Below are 25,579 nucleotides of genomic sequence, written 5' to 3'. Positions count from 1 at the left end.
ATAAGCACTAAAGAGCACCACTTGTGCTCCTGGAGTGTTTTTTTCTAATAAAAAAGTACACTTCTCTCTAGCGAAGCCATTTTTCTCTCAAAAATAAAACAGTTTTGACGTTCTGTTGAAGGTTGTCTTAGCCAATTTTCTTTTAATTTTCTTTACAAAAGTCTCCTATTAAAATTTTAAGAGGTCAGTAAATAAAGAATGGTGTTATAAATAAGAAGCGCACGTAATGATGTGCAGAAGATTTAATCTCTTCTAGTCGCAACCTCAATGACATAACTGTCAAACAGAACGGACAATGGTAGTGGAATGTTCCAAGCCCACTAGGGAACACAGGAATATGGGGCTGGACCAAGATATATATATATATATATATATATAACAGCAGCTCACAGTGTAATTGTACAAATTGCAATGAATATGCAGGTGATAAATGGTTAATAACAAAAGTAATAGAAAGGAAATCACAACAAATAGTGAAAAGAAAGAAGCATTTGCAATGGTGGAGTGGTGTGGCTCACTGGTTAGAGGCGCAGACCCGGAAGCAGGAGTCGGCCCGGGACCAGGCTTCAAATCCCGACGAGGCAGGGTAGTGGACCAGGGTCAGCGGACTCGATCATTCTCGCCTCGGTGCCTACTCTAACCAGGGGTCCCACTCGGCAACTCTGGGCATTAGCTTGCCTAATCTCCACAACGGCCCCATCAACGCCGGGGATGCCTGGCTTCACCTTGGGGACTCCCAGTAGGGACCATCCCACAGGGAAAGCCAGGACGGGTTCCCCAGCGGTATACCGCGCCAGGATACTCCGGTAGTAATTGAGCGCGTTACAAAACAGCTTATAACAAAACATATAACATAACATGCAATAGGTCTCGCATTAGGAAATTTTGAGCTATTGGTATTGTAAATGACAATTCTTTTATTTCTGTGTTGGTTTTGAAAATAGCTAAATTAATAGCTTTGTCATTTACAATGCCAATAGTTATAACTTTCGCAAATGTGACACTTATAGCATTTGTCATGCAATATGTTTTGTATTTACGTGACTTAGATGTATTGCTATTACAAATAACAATGGCTTTTAATATTTTTAAATAATTAATACTTAAATAAAAGGTATTGTAATTTATAATAGCAATAGCTTAAACTTTTGTAAATAACTTTTGTGAAGATTGTGTTAAGTGTATTTTATTGTGACGAAAATCCAAGAACAGAAGTGAAATATTAACATCTTTTTGTGACATTTGTAATAAAGTTTGAGACATTGAGAGAACATATTTGAACCAGTTGTTGTTGAATGGTTGCACAGATTGATGCTGTGGTGCCCCTGAGTGGTGGTGCTGAGTGAGTGCAATAGATGGAGTGAGTGCGATAGATGGAGTGAGTGCGATAGATGGAGTGAGTGCGATAGATGGAGTGAGTGCGATAGATGGAGTGAGTGCCATAGATGGAGTGAGTGCCATAGATGGAGTGAGTGCCATAGATGGAGTGAGTGCCATAGATGGAGTGAGTGCCATAGATGGAGTGAGTGCCATAGATGGAGTGAGTGCCATAGATGGAGTGAGTGCCATAGATGGAGTGAGTGCCATAGATGGAGTGAGTGCCATAGATGGAGTGAGTGCCATAGATGGAGTGAGTGCCATAGATGGAGTGAGTGCCATAGATAGATAGAGTGAGGGCCATAGATAGATAGAGTGAGGGCCATAGATAGATAGAGTGAGGGCCATAGATAGATAGAGTGAGGGCCATAGATAGATAGAGTGAGGGCCATAGATAGATAGAGTGAGGGCCATAGATAGATAGAGTGAGGGCCATAGATAGATAGAGTGAGGGCCATAGATAGATAGAGTGAGGGCCATAGATAGATAGAGTGAGGGCGATAGATAGAGTGAGGGCGATAGATAGAGTGAGGGCGATAGATAGAGTGAGGGCGATAGATAGAGTGAGGGCGATAGATAGAGTGAGGGCGATAGATAGAGTGAGGGCGATAGATAGAGTGAGGGCGATAGATAGAGTGAGGGCGATAGATAGAGTGAGGGCGATAGATAGAGTGAGGGCGATAGATAGAGTGAGGGCGATAGATAGATAGAGTGAGGGCGATAGATAGATAGAGTGAGGGCGATAGATAGATAGAGTGAGGGCGATAGATAGATAGAGTGAGGGCGATAGATAGATAGAGTGAGGGCGATAGATAGATAGAGTGAGGGCGATAGATAGATAGAGTGAGGGCGATAGATAGATAGAGTGAGGGCGATAGATAGATAGAGTGAGGGCGATAGATAGATAGAGTGAGGGCGATAGATAGATAGATAGAGTGAGGGCGATAGATAGAGTGAGGGCGATAGATAGAGTGAGGGCGATAGATAGAGTGAGGGCGATAGATAGAGTGAGGGCGATAGATAGAGTGAGGGCGATAGATAGAGTGAGGGCGATAGATAGAGTGAGGGCGATAGATAGAGTGAGGGCGATAGATAGAGTGAGGGCGATAGATAGAGTGAGGGCGATAGATAGAGTGAGGGCGATAGATAGAGTGAGGGCGATAGATAGAGTGAGGGCGATAGATAGATAGAGTGAGGGCGATAGATAGATAGAGTGAGGGCGATAGATAGATAGAGTGAGGGCGATAGATAGATAGAGTGAGGGCGATAGATAGATAGAGTGAGGGCGATAGATAGATAGAGTGAGGGCGATAGATAGATAGAGTGAGGGCGATAGATAGATAGAGTGAGGGTGATAGATAGATAGAGTGAGGGTGATAGATAGATAGAGTGAGGGTGATAGATAGATAGAGTGAGGGCGATAGATAGATAGAGTGAGGGCGATAGATAGATAGAGTGAGGGCGATAGATAGATAGATAGAGTGAGGGCGATAGATAGATAGAGTGAGGGCGATAGATAGATAGATAGAGTTAGGGCGATAGATAGATAGAGTGAGGGCGATAGATAGATAGATAGAGTGAGGGCGATAGATAGATAGATAGAGTGAGGGCGATAGATAGAGTGAGGGCGATAGATAGAGTGAGGGCGATAGATAGAGTGAGGGCGATAGATAGAGTGAGGGCGATAGATAGAGTGAGGGCGATAGATAGAGTGAGGGCGATAGATAGAGTGAGGGCGATAGATAGAGTGAGGGCGATAGATAGAGTGAGGGCGATAGATAGAGTGAGGGCGATAGATAGAGTGAGGGCGATAGATAGAGTGAGGGCGATAGATAGAGTGAGGGCGATAGATAGAGTGAGGGCGATAGATAGATAGAGTGAGGGCGATAGATAGATAGAGTGAGGGCGATAGATAGATAGAGTGAGGGCGATAGATAGATAGAGTGAGGGCGATAGATAGATAGAGTGAGGGCGATAGATAGAGTGAGGGCGATAGATAGATAGAGTGAGGGCGATAGATAGATAGAGTGAGGGCGATAGATAGATAGAGTGAGGGTGATAGATAGATAGAGTGAGGGTGATAGATAGATAGAGTGAGGGTGATAGATAGATAGAGTGAGGGCGATAGATAGATAGAGTGAGGGCGATAGATAGATAGAGTGAGGGCGATAGATAGATAGAGTGAGGGCGATAGATAGATAGATAGAGTGAGGGCGATAGATAGATAGAGTGAGGGCGATAGATAGATAGATAGATAGAGTTAGGGCGATAGATAGATAGATAGAGTTAGGGCGATAGATAGATAGAGTGAGGGCGATAGATAGATAGAGTGAGGGCGATAGATAGATAGAGTGAGGGCGATAGATAGATAGAGTGAGGGCGATAGATAGAGTGAGGGCGATAGATAGATAGAGTGAGGGCGATAGATAGATAGAGTGAGGGTGATAGATAGATAGAGTGAGGGTGATAGATAGATAGAGTGAGGGTGATAGATAGATAGAGTGAGGGCGATAGATAGATAGAGTGAGGGCGATAGATAGATAGAGTGAGGGCGATAGATAGATAGATAGAGTGAGGGCGATAGATAGATAGATAGATAGAGTTAGGGCGATAGATAGATAGATAGAGTTAGGGCGATAGATAGATAGAGTGAGGGCGATAGATAGATAGATAGAGTGAGGGCGATAGATAGATAGATAGAGTGAGGGCGATAGATAGAGTGAGGGCGATAGATAGAGTGAGGGCGATAGATAGAGTGAGGGCGATAGATAGAGTGAGGGCGATAGATAGAGTGAGGGCGATAGATAGAGTGAGGGCGATAGATAGAGTGAGGGCGATAGATAGAGTGAGGGCGATAGATAGAGTGAGGGCGATAGATAGAGTGAGGGCGATAGATAGAGTGAGGGCGATAGATAGAGTGAGGGCGATAGATAGAGTGAGGGCGATAGATAGAGTGAGGGCGATAGATAGAGTGAGGGCGATAGATAGAGTGAGGGCGATAGATAGAGTGAGGGCGATAGATAGAGTGAGGGCGATAGATAGATAGAGTGAGGGCGATAGATAGATAGAGTGAGGGCGATAGATAGATAGAGTGAGGGCGATAGATAGATAGAGTGAGGGCGATAGATAGATAGAGTGAGGGCGATAGATAGATAGAGTGAGGGTGATAGATAGATAGAGTGAGGGTGATAGATAGATAGAGTGAGGGTGATAGATAGATAGAGTGAGGGTGATAGATAGATAGAGTGAGGGCGATAGATAGATAGAGTGAGGGCGATAGATAGATAGAGTGAGGGCGATAGATAGATAGATAGATAGAGTTAGGGCGATAGATAGATAGATAGATAGAGTTAGGGCGATAGATAGATAGATAGAGTTAGGGCGATAGATAGATAGATAGAGTGAGGGCGATAGATAGATAGATAGAGTGAGGGCGATAGATAGATAGATAGAGTGAGGGCGATAGATAGATAGATAGAGTGAGGGCGATAGATAGAGTGAGGGCGATAGATAGAGTGAGGGCGATAGATAGAGTGAGGGCGATAGATAGAGTGAGGGCGATAGATAGAGTGAGGGCGATAGATAGAGTGAGGGCGATAGATAGAGTGAGGGCGATAGATAGAGTGAGGGCGATAGATAGAGTGAGGGCGATAGATAGAGTGAGGGCGATAGATAGAGTGAGGGCGATAGATAGAGTGAGGGCGATAGATAGAGTGAGGGCGATAGATAGAGTGAGGGCGATAGATAGAGTGAGGGCGATAGATAGATAGATAGAGTGAGGGCGATAGATAGATAGATAGAGTGAGGGCGATAGATAGATAGATAGATAGAGTGAGGGCGATAGATAGAGTGAGGGCGATAGATAGAGTGAGGGCGATAGATAGAGTGAGGGCGATAGATAGAGTGAGGGCGATAGATAGATAGAGTGAGGGTGATAGATAGAGTAGAGTGAGGGTGATAGAGTAGAGTGAGGGCGATAGATAGATAGAGTGAGGGCGATAGATAGATAGATAGAGTGAGGGCGATAGATAGATAGATAGATAGATAGAGGGCGATAGATAGATAGATAGATAGATAGATAGAGGGCGATAGATAGATAGATAGATAGATAGATAGAGTGAGGGCGATAGATAGATAGATAGAGGGCGATAGATAGATAGATAGATAGATAGATAGAGTGAGGGCGATAGATAGATAGATAGATAGATAGAGTGAGGGCGATAGATAGATAGATAGATAGATAGAGTGAGGGCGATAGATAGATAGATAGATAGATAGAGTGAGGGCGATAGATAGATAGAGTGAGGGCGATAGATAGATAGATAGAGTGAGGGCGATAGATAGAGTGAGGGCGATAGATAGAGTGAGGGCGATAGATAGATAGATAGAGTGAGGGCGATAGATAGATAGAGTGAGGGCGATAGATAGAGTGAGGGCGATAGATAGAGTGAGGGCGATAGAGTGAGGGCGATAGAGTGAGGGCGATAGATAGAGTGAGGGCGATAGATAGAGTGAGGGCGATAGATAGAGTGAGGGCGATAGATAGAGTGAGGGCGATAGATAGAGTGAGGGCGATAGATAGAGTGAGGGCGATAGATAGAGTGAGGGCGATAGATAGATAGAGTGAGGGCGATAGATAGATAGAGTGAGGGCGATAAATAGATAGAGTGAGGGTGATTGATAGATAGATAGATAGATAGATAGATAGATAGATAGATAGAAAGTGCCTATAAATAAACCCATCAAAAACACCTAATAAATAAAAATGCCTGATTAATGAAAAGGAATAGACCAAGATATTAGATTTGTGCAAATACAATAAACAGAAGCAAGACAGTGAAGGGGCAGGAGAGAGTGAGACGGAAATAGAGGAAGAGTGGAGAGGCCAAGACAGTGAAGGGGCAGGAGAGAGTGAGACAGAAATAGAGGAAGAGTGGAGAGGCCAAGACAGTGAAGGGGCAGGAGAGAGTGAGACGGAAATAGAGGAAGAGTGGAGAGGCCAAGACAGTGAAGGGGCAGGAGAGAGTGAGACGGAAACTGAGGAAGAGTGGAGTGGCGGCAAACAACGCCAATTTCTTAGTTTGGCCATGGGCTACAAGAACAGTCCATGCGTTTGTGCTGTCCGAATAGTCTCTCTGCTTGAGAGGCTCGACGCAGATGAATGTTCATATGTAGATGACATTTATCTCACAGACGACGAATTATGGCCACATCTGTGCCGTGTTGACCGCATAATTTTCTGTTTTGCGGACTTTGGCTATAAATTAAACTTTGCAAAATCACAAATTGCAGAATACAGTGTTGTTCCTGGGCTACAAGCTCAACAATAAAGGTAGAGGCTTGGCTCCTCACTTCTTGGAGAAATGTGCACTTTTGCGCGCTCCCACAACGCTCAAAAAGCTACAATCCTTACTGGGCTTTCTAAATTTTGGAAGTACATACATTCCGGAATATGCCCAGCGTATCAAGCCGCTCTATGCATTGATACAACCAACTTTTTCCAAATCGTGCTGGCTGCCAGAACATTTAGTCATCTGGCAATCTTTGGAGGCTGACCTACTTGAATCTAAGTTCTTGTCGACTCGTGATAACCACACGAACCTGGGGTTAAGAATCGTACCAGGGGCGGTGGGTTTCACGTACGTCACTTTTAATGAGAGAGACACAGTTCTTATTGCTTACAAGTCACACCTGTACACTTCGGCCGAGTTGCGGTTTTCCACTGTGGAAAAAGTTTTGACAGCAGTGCAAATGGCGATTCTTAAGGAACGTGCACTGTCGCAGGGAAAACGCATTGTGGTTGTTACTCCGTATCCTGCTTTGGAGGCAGGGACGAAGGCCAGTGTACCAAACTCCAAGGCTTTGCACCCTCGGTGGATACAATGGGCTACATCCTTGACATCCCCGGATGTAACATTCCTTTTCAACTCCGATTTGCAGACTCAAGAGTCTTTGCAGTATGAGTTTGTTCATCCTGCTCCTCTTACACTGATGGAAGTGCGCAAGCGGCTACGGGTTCTAGACACGCGTATTCCGTGGCCTGTGCAATTGTAGTTGGTACGATGGTGGGTGGTGAATTCAAGTCCAATCTTGTACATACACAGACATTAGGTGACTGTACCGCCAATTAGCAGAAATACGTGCTCTGATGCTTGCATTGGAGTACGCGGACCCCAGTGTGACTACTCCTATTGTGAGTGATTCTTACTACTGTGTACAGTCTTTCAATGAAAATCTATCCTTTTGGACTCAAAAGGATTATCGTGACTCCAAAGGTCGCACAATAAAACATAAAATGATCTGGGTTTGCATGGCGGAGCTTAAAGAACGTCTCCCGCTCGTTTTTGTAATTCATACTCTGGGTCATCAGCGCATAGGAGTTCACACTGTTGGTAACTGTCTCGCGGACGAGGCTGCGAAGACAGCAGTAGCAACATTTGCAGTGGCAGCGGTTACACGTTCCAAATGTAAGATTGATGATGACATCTTGGCAGCTATTGCCGCAACTGAGAAGGGAGGTAATTATCCTTAGGGTTTCCCTTCGAAGTACTCTTATCACTTAAGTCCCGATAAAGTTCCTTATGTGAGAATTAACGACGTTGGTGACAGACTGATTCCCAACGCGGACCGCAGACGGTCTTTGATTACAGCAGCCCACGCCAGGATGGCTTCGGCGCATGCCGGCGTGTCAGCTACTGTATCTCTCCTTCAACAACGTTATTGGTGGCGTGGTTTGTACAAACAGACACGTGATTTTGTCCTTCAATGTGGCATTTGTCAGCAAATTAAGCCGCCTTCTGCTGCATGCCTGCCCCAAACTCAGTTATACATATCTAATAAGCCACTTGCGTGTGTTTATTTAGATCACTGCGGTCCTTTCTCCTCTGATACTGCATATAAGTACATCTTAGTTGCAGTTGACCCTTGCACGCGCTTTGTGTGGGTGTGGCCTCAAAGGAGCGCTGATGCCAGAACTGTCATAAGAGATTTGCGTGTCTTTGTGGGAATTTTTGCATGTGTCACCTTCCATTCGGACCAGGGTCCAGCGTTCGCCTCTAAGGCGTACAAGGATGCCATGGGTTCATTGGGGATCCTAGTCAAATTTTTGTCTCCATACATGCCTGAGGGTAATAGTGTTGTGGAGCAGATGAACCGTGATTTAAGGCAATCATTGACATCAAAGGTGCTGGCAGAGAATGGCTCACCCACTTGAATAGCGTACAACGTGCACTTAATAATCTCCCTAGAAGGTTTCTGGATGGGCGGACCCCATACGAAAGGCTCTTTGGCGTCAAGATGTTTGTTCCGGACCTTGACGGTCTAGACATGGCGGCGGGAGCCGCATCCTTTGACGTAGACGAACATTCTAAAGTTTTGCAGAACCTACATAAGACCAGAGACAGTCTTGCAAAGGAACACTTGCCCTCCACGTCTGAAGCTGCGTTGCAGATTCCGGTAGTCGGCTGGCTACCCCAGGTTGAAGAACTGGTCCGAGAGAAGATCGACAACAAAAAATAATTTGGTCCTTCCTATTGAGCTCCAGTTGCCGTGCTTGGTGTACAGGGTACAAGAACAGTCATTTTACTTCCTCTTCCTGGACGAAAGGGGAACTGGTACATTTCAATTGACCATGTCAAACCACACAGGGTGGCCGATACTGTATAGTATGACGCCTGCTGTTTCGTGTTCAGCAATGGTGCGACACTCTGTTTTGGCCCCGGATCTTACCTTCGGGCCTGATGTTGCCATTGAAATGAGGCCACTTACGAATCCTATAATGAATCTACCTGCTGGTGATCCTCTTAATGACACTGAATACACTTATCCAACTGACTTGTCTATGCCTGATTTGAAGACCCATGTGGCGAATCAATCCCATTTTTTATTTGACACTGGCTCATCCACATCAAAGACCCCTTTAAAAGTTTAAATTTTTGTTACCTGGTTTAAAAAACATTTTTTGATCCCACCTTGGATTTACATTTGGCTGGTGCTGATTGCAATTGTTTTGTTCATGTCCATAGGATTTGTGGTATATTTTTTTTCGTTTATCAATGGACACTATGTTGAAGAAAGAACGTCCATACGAGTGATTGATGGAATCTTGGCTCCCCACTCCTCTTCGCACATCATGAAGAGGGACCAGACATTTGTGAATATAACTGCTTGGCACGTTTTAGATGGGATTGTATGGGATGCTGTAAAGTTCCAGATTTATAGTCCCACAGAGGTTATTAATGTTCCCAATGTACTCCGTTTTTCTATGAGGGATGTGGTTAAACAAAATATTCGCTCTGATGATTAGGATGTAAAAGCGGTTGAAGCTTTATTTACTGATTTGAAATAATATGCTGCCTTCGATGATGAAGATTTATATTTAGAGTCTGAAAATTATGGTGATTTGTACTGTTACCAACATTTTGGCCATCACTTTCTGCTTAAGACTAGCTCATTCAGAAGCATGGGTAATTTCACACAGTGGGAACATTGTCCTGCACCAGTGGGAGGCAGCTCTGAAACGTTTCTGAAAAAGTTTTCCTATTTTACGGATTTTGATCAATCCAACCCTAATGCATTTTTATTTTAAATTGACTGGAGAGTCATTCTCCAAGGTTAGACTTACCCACACCAAATTACTTTATTCGAAGTCCTTTATTGACCAGTTAGCTGGCTATGAACTGTGGAGAGATACTATTGATCCTAAATCTGTTTGGGGTTCTAAAAGTTGGCAAGTGCAAGGCACTGAGGCTTTGCTTCGTGCATGTCTCACCCCAAACCATAGGTTGTTTCTGAATGATACTATTTCACAAACCACATGCTTTGGATTGGCTACTTCTAAAAAATGAAATGCTCCTTCATTTCCAGATTTGGGTGAATTCATCCATTGGAGTAATTTTACCAGTACACCCCTGAGTGAAATTCAGGCACTGTTTAGTAAATCCTCTTTTAATGTTTCCAGCATTAATCCCGAGGGCTGCTTGCTATGGCAAAAAGTGCTGATTCCTGCCAGCACCGCTTTCTCGGTCTGACCCCATGCTACACGGCGGTTAGAGTTGATCCCCGTTTTCAGACTCACCATTCAGTCACCGCCTATTCTGTAGGCAAGTTGTGCTCAGACATTCATTATTAGCGTCTGTTAAGTTGCATTTGTCCAAACTCTCTGACACTGTCTATTTAAATGATTTTGTGAAAGGCCCTGCGTGTGGCAGATCGAAAAGGTGCTTATATGCTGCTTACAATGAATTTTGGAAACTGTCTCAATTTGAAGCTGCTTCTAGGCTTAGAGCTATAGATCTTGCTAATTTAGAAAAAGTGCTTGCTGTGGTAGACAATAGCATTAACACCCTTTCTTCCCGAATTTACACTTTAGATAATATTGTGTAATCTGTAGTTGATATTGTACACGAAGATGTTGCAGTGTTATATCATGGGCAAAATCAATTGCGTTCTGTTATGCAGTTTGCCTGGACTTTGCAGACACTTAAGAATGGTCGCGTTCCATGGGATTACATGAACACCAGCTTGTTATTTCTGCCTTTTAATTTGACTTTGAAACAGCAATTTATGTCAATGAAAGATGCCACGTTTTCCCTGTTGCATATTGAAAAATTAGAACCATTGCCTTTTTCGGTAGCAGAGGCAAATTCGGCTGTTTGGCTTATCCACGGGTTAATAACCTTACCGTTCTCTCTTTTCAAATTCGAGAATTGCATGAAACATTATGCTATAGGCAGGTTTGAGCCCCTGGGTGGAGCATATCTTCATGAAGTTTGGATCCTCCCATTCACTTACAGATGTTTGAGGGATGGTAAAGCAGTGTTTTTGAATGGCGAAGATTGCGACTCTACACCAGATCATTCATTAACATGCAGAAATCTTCAGTTGCACGGTTCGTGTAATGTGCTTGCACCAAATTTAGCGTGTGTTTTGAAAGGCACGCCAGTCCTGACCACTACACCTACATTCACACTGCTTGCTAATGGTAATTATTTATTATTAAATAATGACGAGTGTTGCGGGATGCACGCCGGCATTGCTTGCATTGTTACCGTTTCCCAGCGTGTTACTTGTTTCAAGAATGTGTTGTTCCCTCCTCCGCATGGCAAGCTTGATGCTCCCATCTGGCCCTCGATTCCGACCTTGAAAGCAGCGTTCAAAAAGATGAGCAGAATAAGAGCTCTTTTGTCCCAGAAGGTAGTTCCCATTACATCTGCACGTGAGACATTCGTCCTTCACATTGCAAATACTCGTACAGAAGTAAATGCCTTATTAAACACGGACCTGCCCTTGCACTTCGGTGCTTTGATCCACACAATCTTGAATGCCTCGTCGACTAATGGCTTGGCTCATTTTTTTTTAAGTTGTATCCTCTGGCCTTTTTTTTACCGCGTTTCAGACTATATTCGGTGTGATCCATGCATTTTTTCATTGGATTTTTTCGAGTGTCTTTGGAGGTTTCCCCTTGCTCCTGGCTTTGGGCGCTGGCATTCTGCTTTTATTTTGTTTATTGCAAAATGGATGCACTATATTCCTTAAAAATCGTCCGATCAACAAAAATGAAATTAATCACCTGTTACCAGGAGAGCTCCCACTGCTGGATCTTTGTGCCCAGCACTGACCTTCAAAAGTAATTACAACTGTGATTTTCCGATAACCTGATTTTCTCCCGTAGGATAACATTGCTTTGTTTTTACCAAAATTTCTTCTGAGTTTCGATTTTCAAAACATACAAATATTCCTTAAAAATCGCCCGTGTAACAAAAATGATTTCTTTCAACTGTTTACAAGAAATGCACCAGGGCTGAATCAGAAAAACATTTGCAAACTGTTTTTTTTTGCATTTACTTAAAACTTCCCATTGAGCTCAATGTTCTAATTGTGTTTAACTTGGGTTGCATATTGCAACAACTGTATCAATTGCATTTAAAAGTCTATTGCTAGTTGACAGTATTCAATTGCGACATCTCATTCTGAGAAAGTATTTTTATACCTACTTGTGGTTCTAAAATAAAACAACAATATATTTTTATATACAGAACAATTGGCCTAGAGTTCAGTTCTTGAGTGTGTGAGACCATTTGCTGACTGAGTGTGTACAACAAATGCTTTACACTGTCCTCTGATACTGCCTTACTGCTCGACCAATCTTCCACTTTAGAGAGTAAGGTTATATCTAACTTTAGCCTCTGCCAAACCTCTGGGGATTGTGGACTCTGTGCACACTGTACCTTACTTTGGTGTAGTATATACAAAGCCACTTTCTTACATTTATGTATTAACTTTTTCAAATGTACCCTATTTAAAAAAAACTAAAAACTCCAGAAATGCGTAAAACCCAGCCTCACAAAGGCTGCAGTGCATGGTTATATAAGTACATTTATAGGATTTTTACTGTTTATGTTCGTTATGTATATACACTAAGAAGAAAATGGGTCCCGGGATTCCCTCACAGCAGACGCAATTCTTATGTTTGAGTTCAGTGACTATCCCTACGATGCAGAGCTATGATTGCAAGCAAGTAACATTTTCTATTAAGTTACCCATCATTAAAATGAGGCAAAAACAAGACTCAAAATCGGGGCGGGCTAGTTTGATGAAAAAACACAACAAACCACAACACATCGTTCAAAACAAAATTCAGTTTCAAATAAAAATTGGAGAAGCCACTAATCAAAATTATTGGCTAACTCTCATCTGCCTAATGATACAACAATGGGTAATCTAATGCTGATGTGTGTTTTACACCTCTCTAGTTACCATGAGTCTTGGACTATAGGAACAGGGCAAAACAGAATGGTGTAGTTTTGTAGCCTGATAGACTTTATGATTATAAAATTGCATAGGGGGCTTAGGTAGTGTACAAGGCAGGACCGGTTATTCTGCTACAGAAGGGTTTTTCTGGTAGGCTGGAGGCTCGGGAGGGGCTCTGTTCGGATTTGGATGGACTGACATGACTAGATTTTTTACCGTATGCAATTTTAATGTTTTCTATAAAATAAGGAAAAGATGAAATGAGTGCTGTAAGCTTATGATTCTGGAGAAATGAAAGAAGACAAACGTGAGACTTGGGCTCTAGTATTGAACTCAATAATGACACACTTGCTGAAATCACATAATTTTGTAAGCACATTTGTTACATTGCTGCATTTATCACAATCTGTTTTTAAAAGACGCTTTCATTATTAAAATGTTACTTTATTTTTCAGCATAATTCCCCTTCAAGTGACAACAGCTCAGACTACAGTTATGACTCTGATGTTGACCATTCTGAAAGATCACACAAAAAACCATCTTCAATGTACAGAGATTATGATACTCCATTTATTCAGGTACGTCTTAAATATTGTAGTGAATATGCCCATCTATATTAGCTTATACCATCTTTGGTTCCCTTACTGTTTGTGTGCTTTGTGGGGGTATGAAAATCCTTATTGTTCATATGCTACCGGTGGTACGCAGCTATTCTATGTTATCATGTAATACATATTTTTCTGATTTTTATTTTTCCTCAGTGGGCTTTACATTACATCATTTGCTTGTTATAGTAAGTGGCCGAGATCTACAATGTGCACTGCTCTTTAGTGCGTCCTTTGGCCGCACTGTCTCCCCAGTTGGCCAACACTAGGGACGGTTAGAAAGGCCCCTCTGGTGCACCAGAGGGTTTCTTTTGTCCCTCAAGACCAGGGCTGCTCAAGAAGAGCTTTCTGATCAGCATGAGCATGTTCTTATGTTTGTACTGGTGATCAGGGTGTGCTGACGTCAATACATTCCAACTAGCCGAAGGGCTTGTTGCACTTTCACTGAATCAGTGCTCGGGGCATATTTTAGCCCTCCGAGCACTGATCGTTTTGGAAAGGGAAGAATCTCCCCTTCCTGTGGTACCTCTGCCCAGTGGATCGCTGCTTGCGGCCTGCCACAGGACAGCGGTCTCCAATTTGTGATACACCAACTATCCATGAGGGTTAGCTGGAGCGGCCCTTTAAGCAAGGGCTTGTGCTACTCCTACCTCCCTCCACACTTTTAGCCTTTCTGCCTCTCCGGGTGCAGATGGGGCAGTGACTGGGGATGGGGGCGGGGGGGGGGCAGAAAGCCCATAAGACCCCAATAGACACATGGCAACAGTCTTTTTTACCCGCCCCCCAATAGGGGGTGGCAGGAGGATGTGGGTGGTTACCCCAGTCTCACACCCCACCCTTCCCCCCCAGGGGCATAATGCCCATTATACACAATGGCAAATTCCCCCAAAAATAAACATATGTAGTGGAGGCTTGGCCATGCACCAACCTAGAAAGGTCACAGACGGATGGGGCTGATAACCTCCCAATCTGCCCCCCTGGGGCATAAAGTCCACTGGACACCAGGGAAAAAACATAGGGATGGGGCTAGCTACCATGCACATCATGGTGATGCCCCGTACCGCACAAAACGGCTCAATAGCCTTTCTGACCCCTCCACCCCACCCCATCCCCCCACCATCCTTGGAGTTGAATGGTAAAATTGCTGCCAATTTGCTTTCTCCAAGGGCAGAAAGCCCACCAGACAAGAGTGACTACATTCATACAGTATTGGTTTGGGGGGGGAGGGCCCACTTGGTCATGGGTCTGTGTTCTCCCCATTCCGGGGCCCAATAGACTTTACTAGACAATAATGGTTTTTATTTGGTTTTTGCATACATTGAGTTATAACCATAATATCAATAGATGCAGGAATAAAAAAGAGCATCTGCATCTGGTAGTTACATTGCACTGGCGATCCACTGGGTTGGAAATCACATGGAGGAATTATAAGACAAAAGATAATAAACACATTTAATATGAAAGCAACACATAGTGCCCAGAGACATGTTTAGTCTGTTTGGTTAACCTGGGCTAATTAAATAAGAAGCGGACTCATTAGAGCGTAGAACAATCACATAAAGATAATGGCAAAGGTTGTGTGACCTATCACAGTAGTCTGGCTTTCTCTTTGTGGGTATAGCAAGGTTTATGTTCTTGTGAAGAAGGGTAATGATCCCCCAGTGACAGCTACTCCAAATAATCCAGGGGAGTTTTGATGAGGTAGGAAAGATGACTAAATGGGAGGGGATGGAGGGAGAACTGTGGGAGTGGAGGGGGAAGAGGAAATAAACCAATAAAAAGCACAAGCAATAGAAATGGAGCATATTCAAGCATATGTAGAGTTACTGGCGGGGCTGAGGAATGACGTGGATAGCAAATCCAACTCTCACTTTGCAATTCTTCCTTATAGAAAAGGTGTGTAAGGCCATGGCCTCCCAAGAGTTCAGTGTCACCAGGTTAGTAATAGTAGCCAATGTGGAGTTAATGGCACACCAGTAGCCAGCTATGTGTGAACAGGACCAGAGCATGTTCTGGAGGTCAGCAATAGGGGCCTGTCTAGAGCCCAATAGACTTTGTCCCTGACCCCAACCATAAAGGGGGGATGGTTAGAGGTATTCACTCCCAATCTAGAAATGAATGGATCAAACCGAGGGCAATGGGAGTTCGCTCGCAATGGCTCCAATTGACCTTGGTTTCATCTGTGCCGGCCATGGGCGCTAGGCCCAGTCGCGCAACTGGCACAGCATTATCATCAACATAAGTGAGGTAATGGTGTGTAGTAGGAATTTTGTGGTTTCCCCTTGCTTCTGTAAGTTTCCATCACATAACTGCAAGGAAAAGGCATGATTTTAGGCAAGTTTGAAGTTTGCAGAGCACTGTTGGTAAGAAAGCTCATGGGATCAACGCAAGGCACACCTCCCTCGAATTACCTGGTTGTCTAGTTTTCAAAAATATCTGTGGGTCGTAGGTTTGTGTGGGTGGCTCCACAGCACTGCCCCATGTACCACAGCTAGCCCTATTGCTTATCTATCAATGTAGTGCAGCCAAGATTTGCTAACAGGTGGAAGGCGATTGGCTTAAGAGATAATGCCACATACCGTCTCCCGGCTCCCTTGGGTCTGTGGAAACCAGTGAAGTTGGGTGCTACTGGCAACTGTCATTTCGCCGCTGTACTCTGGTTGCTAAAGTCTTGGGCAAGGCAGCAGAACAAAGGATTATTACACCAGTGGTTAACCACTCTTGTGACATCACAGCAGTGAATTCCCAGATTCTGATCTGGTTATTCATACACATGAGTTCCTATAGTAACTTTGTGCAAAACATTGAAGTTGCTTATTACACTGTTGGTCCGAGATGCTGATCATGTCAGTTATTAAAATGCATATCAGTTGTAGCCATCCTGACGTATTAGATAATTGGTTGATGTGCCTGCATAACTGGTGATTGGAGAAGTGCTTCACTGATACAAGTTTAACTTGGGTACAAAACAGCTTCTTGTCGATCCTTTTCCCCTGCAAGGGAGACTTAGGGGGTAGAAGAACCTACTACGTTCCAGTTGAATTACATCTCCTAATCCTTTTTAGTGCGAGCGTAGAGTCAATGAGCATGTGCTGCTCTGCGAGACTTATTGTAGTGGAGTATGGAATAGAAGCCCCGCCCCTTCCCGCCCCTATTTGTCATTGGCTTGTGCCATTGTCCTTCGTAAATGCTGGCTTCTGATTGGTAAATATGCTTCTTAGTCCATCCTTAGTACCGCCTTGTCTTCATTTGTAACCTCCCATGGCGACTGGCCCTTTTACTTCGGTTGTTACACGGTACGCGTTATTTAGTCTTGTAAGCACGATTTTCTTTATTAAGTTTCTCTTACTGCAGGCGCAACGTGCTTTGCTTACATTCAGCGCGCCATGCACGCTTTCTCTTTTCAAGCAGCAGATACAATGGCGGCCACTTTTTTCCAATGCCATAGGTCTTGCATTATAAATATTTGACATATGGCATTGCAAATATTTTTTTTAATTCCCTTCGACCGCTGGTGTAGTTGCTATTTTTTGTTTTTGACATGCTACAGAGAAATTATATACTTTTCCTCATGACCACCCTGTAGTTCATGCAAGGACACATCTAGGCCACCATATTCTCGTTCTTTGAAAACAGTGCCATTTGACGATGAGCTGGGTGACTGAAACCCCGGCGCTATTCCCGGACTGCAGCAGGAACCTCAACGTGACACTTAGCACTCTGCGGTTGAAATAACAAACACCGGCCCAGTATCTGGGTCGTCTCTGCCTGGGGGACTATTTTTACTTAGGTCTTTTAGGTCCGCAGTGGGCACCCACGCCAGTAACCAGCCGATAAGAAAGTAATTCAAAAACATTGCACTATCGGTGCTCATGTGTGCAGCGGTGGGTTTATTTTATGTCCCCAAACTTGAATCAAGAGGGAGAGAGAGAACTTTATAAAAGGGAAGATAAGCATAGGAGGGACCGTAGAGAACTGGAGCTGTCCCAGAAAAAGCTCAAGTGCCCTGACCCCGGCTGCGTCAATGTGTACAGCAAGTCCTCGCACCTGAAGGCTCATCTGAGGGCGCACACATTAAGTCCAGGCAAAGAGGGTGGCTGGCACTGCTTGGTGTGTCTGACTTCTCACGCTCTCACACCATGTCCACAGGAGGGGCGCATCTTTTTCTCAGAAACGCAGCACGAGTCTGCAGTGGTGAAATATATTCAAACTTGGAACACTGCAAGATTTGTCCTCAGGGCTGTACCCACCTTGCACGATATTATGGTTGTTAGACCCGTCTGCTTCTGAGAGTCCCCTCACCACTATGATTTCTTTTGTTCCCCTGTACCTCCCAAAATTTGTCGTTTTTTATTTGTCTACCAGGACTTTTTATGTGTTGTTTCATGGGGTTAGATGTTCCTTGACGCCCAGTTGCTCACACCTATTTACAAGGCGCCTGGCCCAAACCTGTGGCATTACAAGCTGGGGTTGTCAACCTGTGTAAATGAACTTAAAATGGTGGACACCCTTTTTCCTCATGTGAAGTGACTCCCATTGGAGCCTTCATGAACCCTGGCCTTTTGAGGTTTTGGCGCCCTTTGTTTGGCGCGCATTTCTGACAGGAATTCCTTTATTTTCCTCAGGTACACAAAATGGCTGCTCTAGAGCCCCAGTACGGTGGCTGTGAGTGTCCTAAATACCCCTCAAGAGGGCCATGTCATTGTCACAGCCAGAGAAGGTTCTAGAACCTTCTGGCTCGTGCCAGTACCCCAGGGCACTGGCTATATAAGGCCCAGTCCCTGGCGGCCATTTTAGAGAAGATGATGAGATTGGATGGAGATTAGTTCAGACTAGAGAAGAGATTCCAGACTTGACACCAGATTGACACCTGCCTTTTTGACCCCTGAGGTGGCTGGTAGCGCAGGCAGTAGAGCAGCAAAGGGTTGCTGGCGTTGTGTCTGACTGGCGTTCCAGTCAGCTACGTGAGAAGTGACCTAGCGCCTACAGCGCCTGCCCAGCGAGTACCTCATTGCCCCCAAAGACTGTGGCCAGATTCGTTTGCCTCTCCGCCCCCCGGTGGTGAACTGTGATCGATTTATCGAGTCGCGAGGCGAGAGCAAGTTCGCCGCGACCACGATCGTCAGCTGTGCCCCCTTCGCGACAGGTGCCTCTAGAGGGGAGCTCGGACGTCTCCGAGCCCCACCAGCGTAGAGCGCTTCCTGCGCAGATTGAAGGTGAGGTGGTGCGCCGGGGCGGGAAAAGGCCGGCCTTCGTTGGGCGGGACTAGCGTCTTTGCCACTCCCCAGTGACCCGGGAGCTGTAGCTGTGGGCGGGAACCACCCTGAATGCGGAAGTCGGAGGGAGGTCCGTGGAGCCCCTGAGAGCCCCGTCGCTAACGAGAGGAGTGCTGTGCCCGACTGAATCGTATCTTGATTGCAGCCGATGTGAGGTGGGCCCATTTCCTCATAGTGAATGCAGCGTGGTGAAGGAACTGTGAACCGGCATTTACTTGACTGTGCGCGAAGGTTGTGTGACCTCTCCGGCAGCCCGTTCGTCAGTCTAATGACTTTGAACTGGTGCTGCCTGTGCTCAAGTGGTGCTAAAGCCCGTAGGCGCGCATAGACTTCACCGGCAAAGCAGAGATCCTATCCCGGTGACCGCCGAGTGCAAATGATGTATTTACTGTGTTTCCTTGCCTTCTAGATATACGCGCATACGCCTTGAGTGATTATTAAAGAGTCCCAAACCTTATTTTGTGCTCAGAGAAGCCGTATACCGGGTCATTGAAAACAGCATAAACTGTAAGAGTTATCTTTCCCATTTGAGACGTATTGCAGATGTAATGATTCTAAAGTATTTAATTGGTGGCAGCGATACCAGAAGAAACATGTGGTTGCTTATTTAAATGAACCAATATTTATTCTGATATTTATTGTGATATTTATTGTGATATTTATTGTGATACTCATTCCTGAAGTTATTCTAATTATTAATACTATTTATTACCAGAACTGTATGACCAAAAGAAATGTATATGTGCTTTCCCAGTCAACCCTATTTACAACAAAGAACTTTTATATAAAGGAATCGTATTTTTCTACAGCAGTGGTGTGGTGTCCTTCTTTTTGGTGTGGATGTACAAGGAGTTATTATTGGGTCAGAGCCGGCTTAACACTACAGCCTTCACTTGCCTTGTCACTTGAGCCAAGCTACCCCCTTTGTGCTGGGCTTGCCCATCGCAGGTCCAACAATGGTAATATGGAATAGTCTGCAATAAAATTAATAGATGATCTCTGTTAGGCGATCCAGGGTTAATAAACACAATTTACTGCAGCTGAACAAAGCAAATGGCCACTAGTCACCCACTACCTGCCAGTCTATAGCCCCTCTTCGCTTCTCCCATGCCACTGATCTCTGAACAATCAGACTTGCTTCACTCTTATTATCCAAAGTAGGAGTTCCTGCCAGCACGCCGAAGCCCCATTAGTGTAACATAAGACTGTATATCAAAGTACCTATACAATGAGGGTGATTCACTCCCCTGCTCCTAAAGTGTATATCGGTGCCATGAATAACTCCAGCAGTGGAATACTTGTTAAAAAAAAAAAATATATATATATATATATATATATATATATATATATATATATATATAGCATCTTAACATGGGTTCATTTAGCATAGCATCACAATGTCATTTCATTAACCATTGCATGCAATATGCCATTGCAAGCATTTAACCACAAGTGTGCACAATTGTGCAAAGAATGTCCACAATATATAAAGTAGTTCCACCATTTTGCTACATTAAGTTAAACTAGGGGTGGGCAACATAGCGTAAAGCGTGCTTATAACACTTCAATAATTACCACAATTATGCTAGTGCACACATTACAAAAGAAAGCTTAGAGATGCATTTTGCATTTTTATCCTTACTGCATTTTTAAATTTGCCCATTGCTTAGCAGTTATGAGTGTGTTTAAATATAGCCCATCTCTCAGTTACCCTTCATACATGTTTAGATTTGCACTAGCATTCACTTCTGAGTGTGTGTTCAGATATGTACATAGAAACCTCAAGTGCTGGCACTGATTTGCATCATCACTTAAAAGTCTTGGGCGCATGGCCACCTCTTTGAAACATTACTTATTTCTTTTGAAAGATTTATATAGCGCAAACATGACCACCAAGAGTATCGGAGCACTTTACAGATTATGCATCACAAAGGTTATAAGCAAACAAAACAAAATAAACAAGGCAACAAAATCAAAGTCTAATTGACAAACATTATCCTGAGGGAAAAAAACAGAAACAACAGAATCGACAGTGCAACAAGGTCACAATCTAGAATTGTCCAAGAAACTCGTAAACCAGGAGGCTGGGCCAGAATCAACGGGTATGGACCCAGAACCAAATGAAGGAGCCATGCTAAGGAAGAAATGTCTTCATCAAGAGTCCTTTGACTTCTTTTTTGAAGAAGAGAGTGGAGGGGTTCACCCTGACTTCTGGTGAAAGGGCGTTCCAAATCCTCGGAGGCATCCCTGAGAAGGTTCGGTTATATGTCTTTTTTATCTTGAATTTTTGTGGTTTTAGCAAAAGGGTGCTGGCACTTCTGGAGGCTCTAGAACCGCATGAGAGCTCCAGTTTCCGAGCGAGGTACAGCGGGGTCTTGAAGTGGATGGCCTTGTGAGCCATTCATGCAATTTTTAACTGTATCCGACCTTCGTATGGAAGCCAATTCAGGTCCCGCAAGTCCAGACAGATGTGGTGGTATTTTTTTGGGCCAGTTAAGAGCCTAACAGCGGAGTTTAGGGAGGCCCTAAGAGGAGCCATCCTCACTCTAGGCAGGCCACAAAGTGTTGCGCAACCATAGTCCAGCTTTGAGATCACTAATACTTGTATTGCAACCTTTAGGTCATGAGCAGGGAGAAAGGGTTTGAGTTTCCTGAGGTGGCTGAGTTGTTCACTCCTTTGGTGAGGGAACTGATGTACCTCTGCATGTTCAGACTTTTGTCCAGAATGATACCCAGAGAAGATGCCGAGTCTGCAAGGTGCGGTCTACAGTTAAGAGCAGTCAGCTGATTAAGCCATTGCTCCATGACACGAGATTGGTTGTTGGGTGAGATCAGTAAGAATTCTGTTTTAAGAGCATTTAACTTCAGGTGATTATTGAGGGACTGCATTGAGGGACTGCATGTCTTCGGGGGACGAGATCTTCAGGTATAGTTGGGTATCATCAGCGTACATATGATAATGAATGCTGGATGATTTTAGAATTTCTGACGGGGCTTAAAAAGCCAGGGGGCCAGTGCTGAAATTTGGGGAACCCCCAAAGTGAAATGGGCAGGATATGACAAGGAGTGGTTCACCTTGAAGCTTTGGGATCTGTTGCCGATGTGATGACACAGTTGGGCGAGCACACATTTCTCAAGGAGTTTTGCTAAGGTGGTGATGTTGGTGATTGGGCGAAAGTTAAGAAGGTCCGTGGGATCCGCATTCGGTTTCTTGATGATCAGGGTAACTTGACCTGATTTAAGGCAATCAGGAATAACACCTTGCATAAGAGAAGCATTGACGATCGTCATCCAGAGTGTTAGTAAGGAGGATCGCACTTCCGGGAAAAGGCTCAATGGCAAAGCGCCGTCGTAGTAATTTGAAGGTTTCAACGTCAACAGCAATTTCCGTATAGTTAGTTCATCCAAGGTTTGGAACAGACTCCAAGATGCATTATTTTTGAGGCTGAAGGGCTGTGAAGGGTCAGTGTTAGTCAACTCTGAAGGGCGAAGGGTGTTCAGAGGACCACTCGGGAGGAGATCACTGGCCAAGCTTAATTCCATCTCAATCTTAGTAGACTTAACAGTGAAGAAAACAGCGAATTCTTTGCAATTCGGGAGTGTCACTTGACCAGGAGAGGAGAGGTTAGGATTATTTTTGCGAGTTGATGTTCCTTAAACATCTTTTTAACTGTTTTGGGTTCTTAGGTTGGGATCTGCTTGCTCTTCACGATTCAAGGACGAGAAAGGTGATGAAGTAGTGGTCCATCCAGTCACATGGAAGGATCGACTCCAGGAGGAGAGAATTGGGCTTGCCAATGACCAGATCTAGCGTGGCTCCTTTGTTATGCATAGGGCTGTCACATAATTGGGAAAGGTTAAGGTCAAGTAGGAAGCATTTGAGGCTATTGACAATTACATTGTTCATATCATTCCAGTGGATGTTGAAATCTCCCAGGAAGATCTGAGTGCCCCCTGCTGACACTGCAAACCATTACCACAACAGAAACCACACGCATTCCAACACTGTGCAGGCAAAACTGGTCCACCCGGCACTGTACACTAATGTTGCAAACTTCTCAGGCAGTGTGCATGATTCCTACGTCTTTCGCAAGCATCCCAGCCCTGGTTCCCAGACCAGTCTGCCGCCCACCGATGACTGCCCGACCCTGCGCACCCAGACCTCAATGCTCAACTGGCGTGTCGCCAAGAGGGCCCACCACGTGCCGGAGCAACCTCCTTAGCCGTCACTGGATTCCGCAGCACAGGCCCCCAGCGCATCCTGCTGCACCACGCCGAGGAGTCATGTCTGTACAGCCAGCTGCCTTTGGCGTACACGCGGTCCAGCAAAGCTCACAATTCAAATTGGGTCTTGATTGCCAGGATGGTGTAACAAGGCCTACGAATCATCGCAGGCTGCAAACCTGCTCAGCTCTGGTGGCACTAACTCAGTGCAGCTCAAGTCATCTCCACGTGGCGGGAGGCCCATGTCGGCCAAAGTGCCTCGGCTGCCACCAACATAATAACCACAGGGATAAAACCAGATGGAGAGTGGTGTCGAGCATGTGCGCCCGGCGCTTTTTATTGGCAGGGTCACATGTCCTGTGACGCCTGTGCTGCATGAGTGTGGTGTGGGTGTAAACCAGCCGTGAGGGAGTGGCTGTGGCATGCTGACAACTAGACCTGTGATCAGCAGAACACTACAGGAAAGACCTGGGACATGTAGCGTTGTAGTTCCCTCCCTGTAAGCGTAGTGGGCTGGCTGAAACGTGCATCCTTCACGACTTTACCAATATGGCAGTTTGAATCCGCACACCCACTAAGATAGGTACACGATGGGTGTGCGACTCCACTTTTTTCTCCCAAAAATATATATTTATAGATATTTAAGAAAACTAAAGGCATTATATTATTTTAATAACAAACAGAAACAAGCATTGAAAATGCAATAGGTCTCGCAATAGAAGAGTTTAACATTTTTCGTTTTGCAAATGGATGAGTGGCGTTGCGTGGATGAGTGGCGTTGCGTGGATGAGTGGCGTTGCGTGGATGAGTGGCGTTGCGTGGATGAGTGGCGTTGCGTGGATGAGTGGCGTTGTTTGTGTGAGTGGCGTTGCGTGTGTGAGTGGCGTTGCGTGTGTGAGTGGCGTTGCGTGTGTGAGTGGCGTTGCGTGTGTGAGTGGCGCTGTTGTTTGAGTGGCGCTGTTTCAGTGGCGTTGCGTGTGTGAGTGGCGTTGCATGTGTGAGTGGCGTTGCGTGGTTGAGTGGCGTTGCGTGGTTGAGTGGCGTTGCATGTGTGCATGGCATTGCCAATAGGTCTCGCTTTTGGGACCTTATAAGTACTTAGTTATGCAGCACAATATCCTTGGTGCAACAACATCAACTGTTGCATGGCTAAACACTTATAAGGTCCCCACGGTGAGACCTATTGGCTACGCCAATGCTTGTTTAAATGTGTCCCCTTTTCACCTCGAAAAAACTTATGTGGGGTAGAACATACCCCTCCTTGTGACCAGTGTACGTTTTAATTTCTAAGTGTCACATGTTAAATGTTACCTCATGTAGCGATTGGCTGGCACTGTCCTGCGATCTGCTTCAGACGATGATGAGAGCTATGTATAATGCCTTTGAATATCCCCAAATGCCTGAATTGTACACACTCCTAAGCCAGAGTGGGCTACGGAGAACGCACTAAAGGCTGGTCACTCGCAGGGCTGGTGGGGCTGCAGAGTCACTCATATGATGGCTCCCTCTGCTGTGCCACTCAGTACTAGTCCTAAACCGACATCCAATCAGTACCTACAAGAATGGTCTTCGTGATAAATGCCATGTCCTCTATGAGAGATCCGTGAATGCATGCCACCTTTGTGGGGAAGCACTCACCGGCTGCCATGTCCTCTATGAGACATCCATAAAGGCATGCCACCTTTGTGGGGAAGCACTCACCGACTGCCATGTTCTCTATGAGACGTCCGAAAGATTTGAAGTTGAACAAGGACAGGATGGTGAACCCGCTAAATACAGACAGCAGAGCATATCTGTTGTCACTTCATTTTACACATTCGGAATTCAAGTGCTGAGATGATTATTTTCAAAGAAGCGCCTTTAGTATTGTGAATACATCACAGTATCTTCACTAAAGATGCCATTAAAACCATGAAACTGCCTTTGAGGGGAACATGTATGAAGAGAGGCTCCAGGGCTCAACAGGCAACATTAAGAAACAAATTTCGGGACCGACAAAAACATTCACTCCTTGCCGACAGTATAAAAGCATCGGGTGCATGGGAGGCGATGCATTCTGCTGATAGGCACTACTTTTATGAGCACATGAAAATGTAAACTTCAAAGCAGTATTACAATTTTTTTTACAACATTGCATGTGTTTCAGCCCCATGGTTCATGCTGCTCCTATGAATGAAAACAAGGAATGGAGTAGGATACAAAACGCGCATCGTAGTAGCAGCGTGTGGTCTGAAAGGCTGCACTGCACACAATATTTCCTCTCAATGACACATGTATTCGGGATGCGTCCCCGGTACGGTGTGCGTGTCGGTCGGATCAAAGCACGAAAACGCCAAAGGGGAAAGG

The 25,579-nt window shown here is 44.8% G+C and overlaps 1 protein-coding gene across 3 annotated transcripts in view; it reads left to right on the top strand.

Annotated features, from left to right (window-relative positions):
* The window catches only part of ZC3H6 (zinc finger CCCH-type containing 6), a 462,846-nt gene that overhangs the window by 114,281 nt on the left and 322,986 nt on the right, over nt 1-25,579 (top strand). For all 3 annotated transcript variants that reach the window (XM_078649281.1, XM_078649279.1, XM_078649278.1), the window contains one exon: nt 13,584-13,706. In XM_078649281.1, coding sequence (XP_078505407.1) covers nt 13,584-13,706 — 123 coding nt within the window. The remainder of the gene's footprint in view (nt 1-13,583; nt 13,707-25,579) is intronic.

This window comes from Lissotriton helveticus, chromosome 6 (assembly GCF_964261635.1).
Source record: "Lissotriton helveticus chromosome 6, aLisHel1.1, whole genome shotgun sequence".
Taxonomy (NCBI): Eukaryota; Metazoa; Chordata; class Amphibia; order Caudata; family Salamandridae; genus Lissotriton; species Lissotriton helveticus.
The sequence above is the reverse complement of the archived record's forward strand: the minus strand, read 5'-3'. Positions and strand labels throughout refer to the sequence as shown.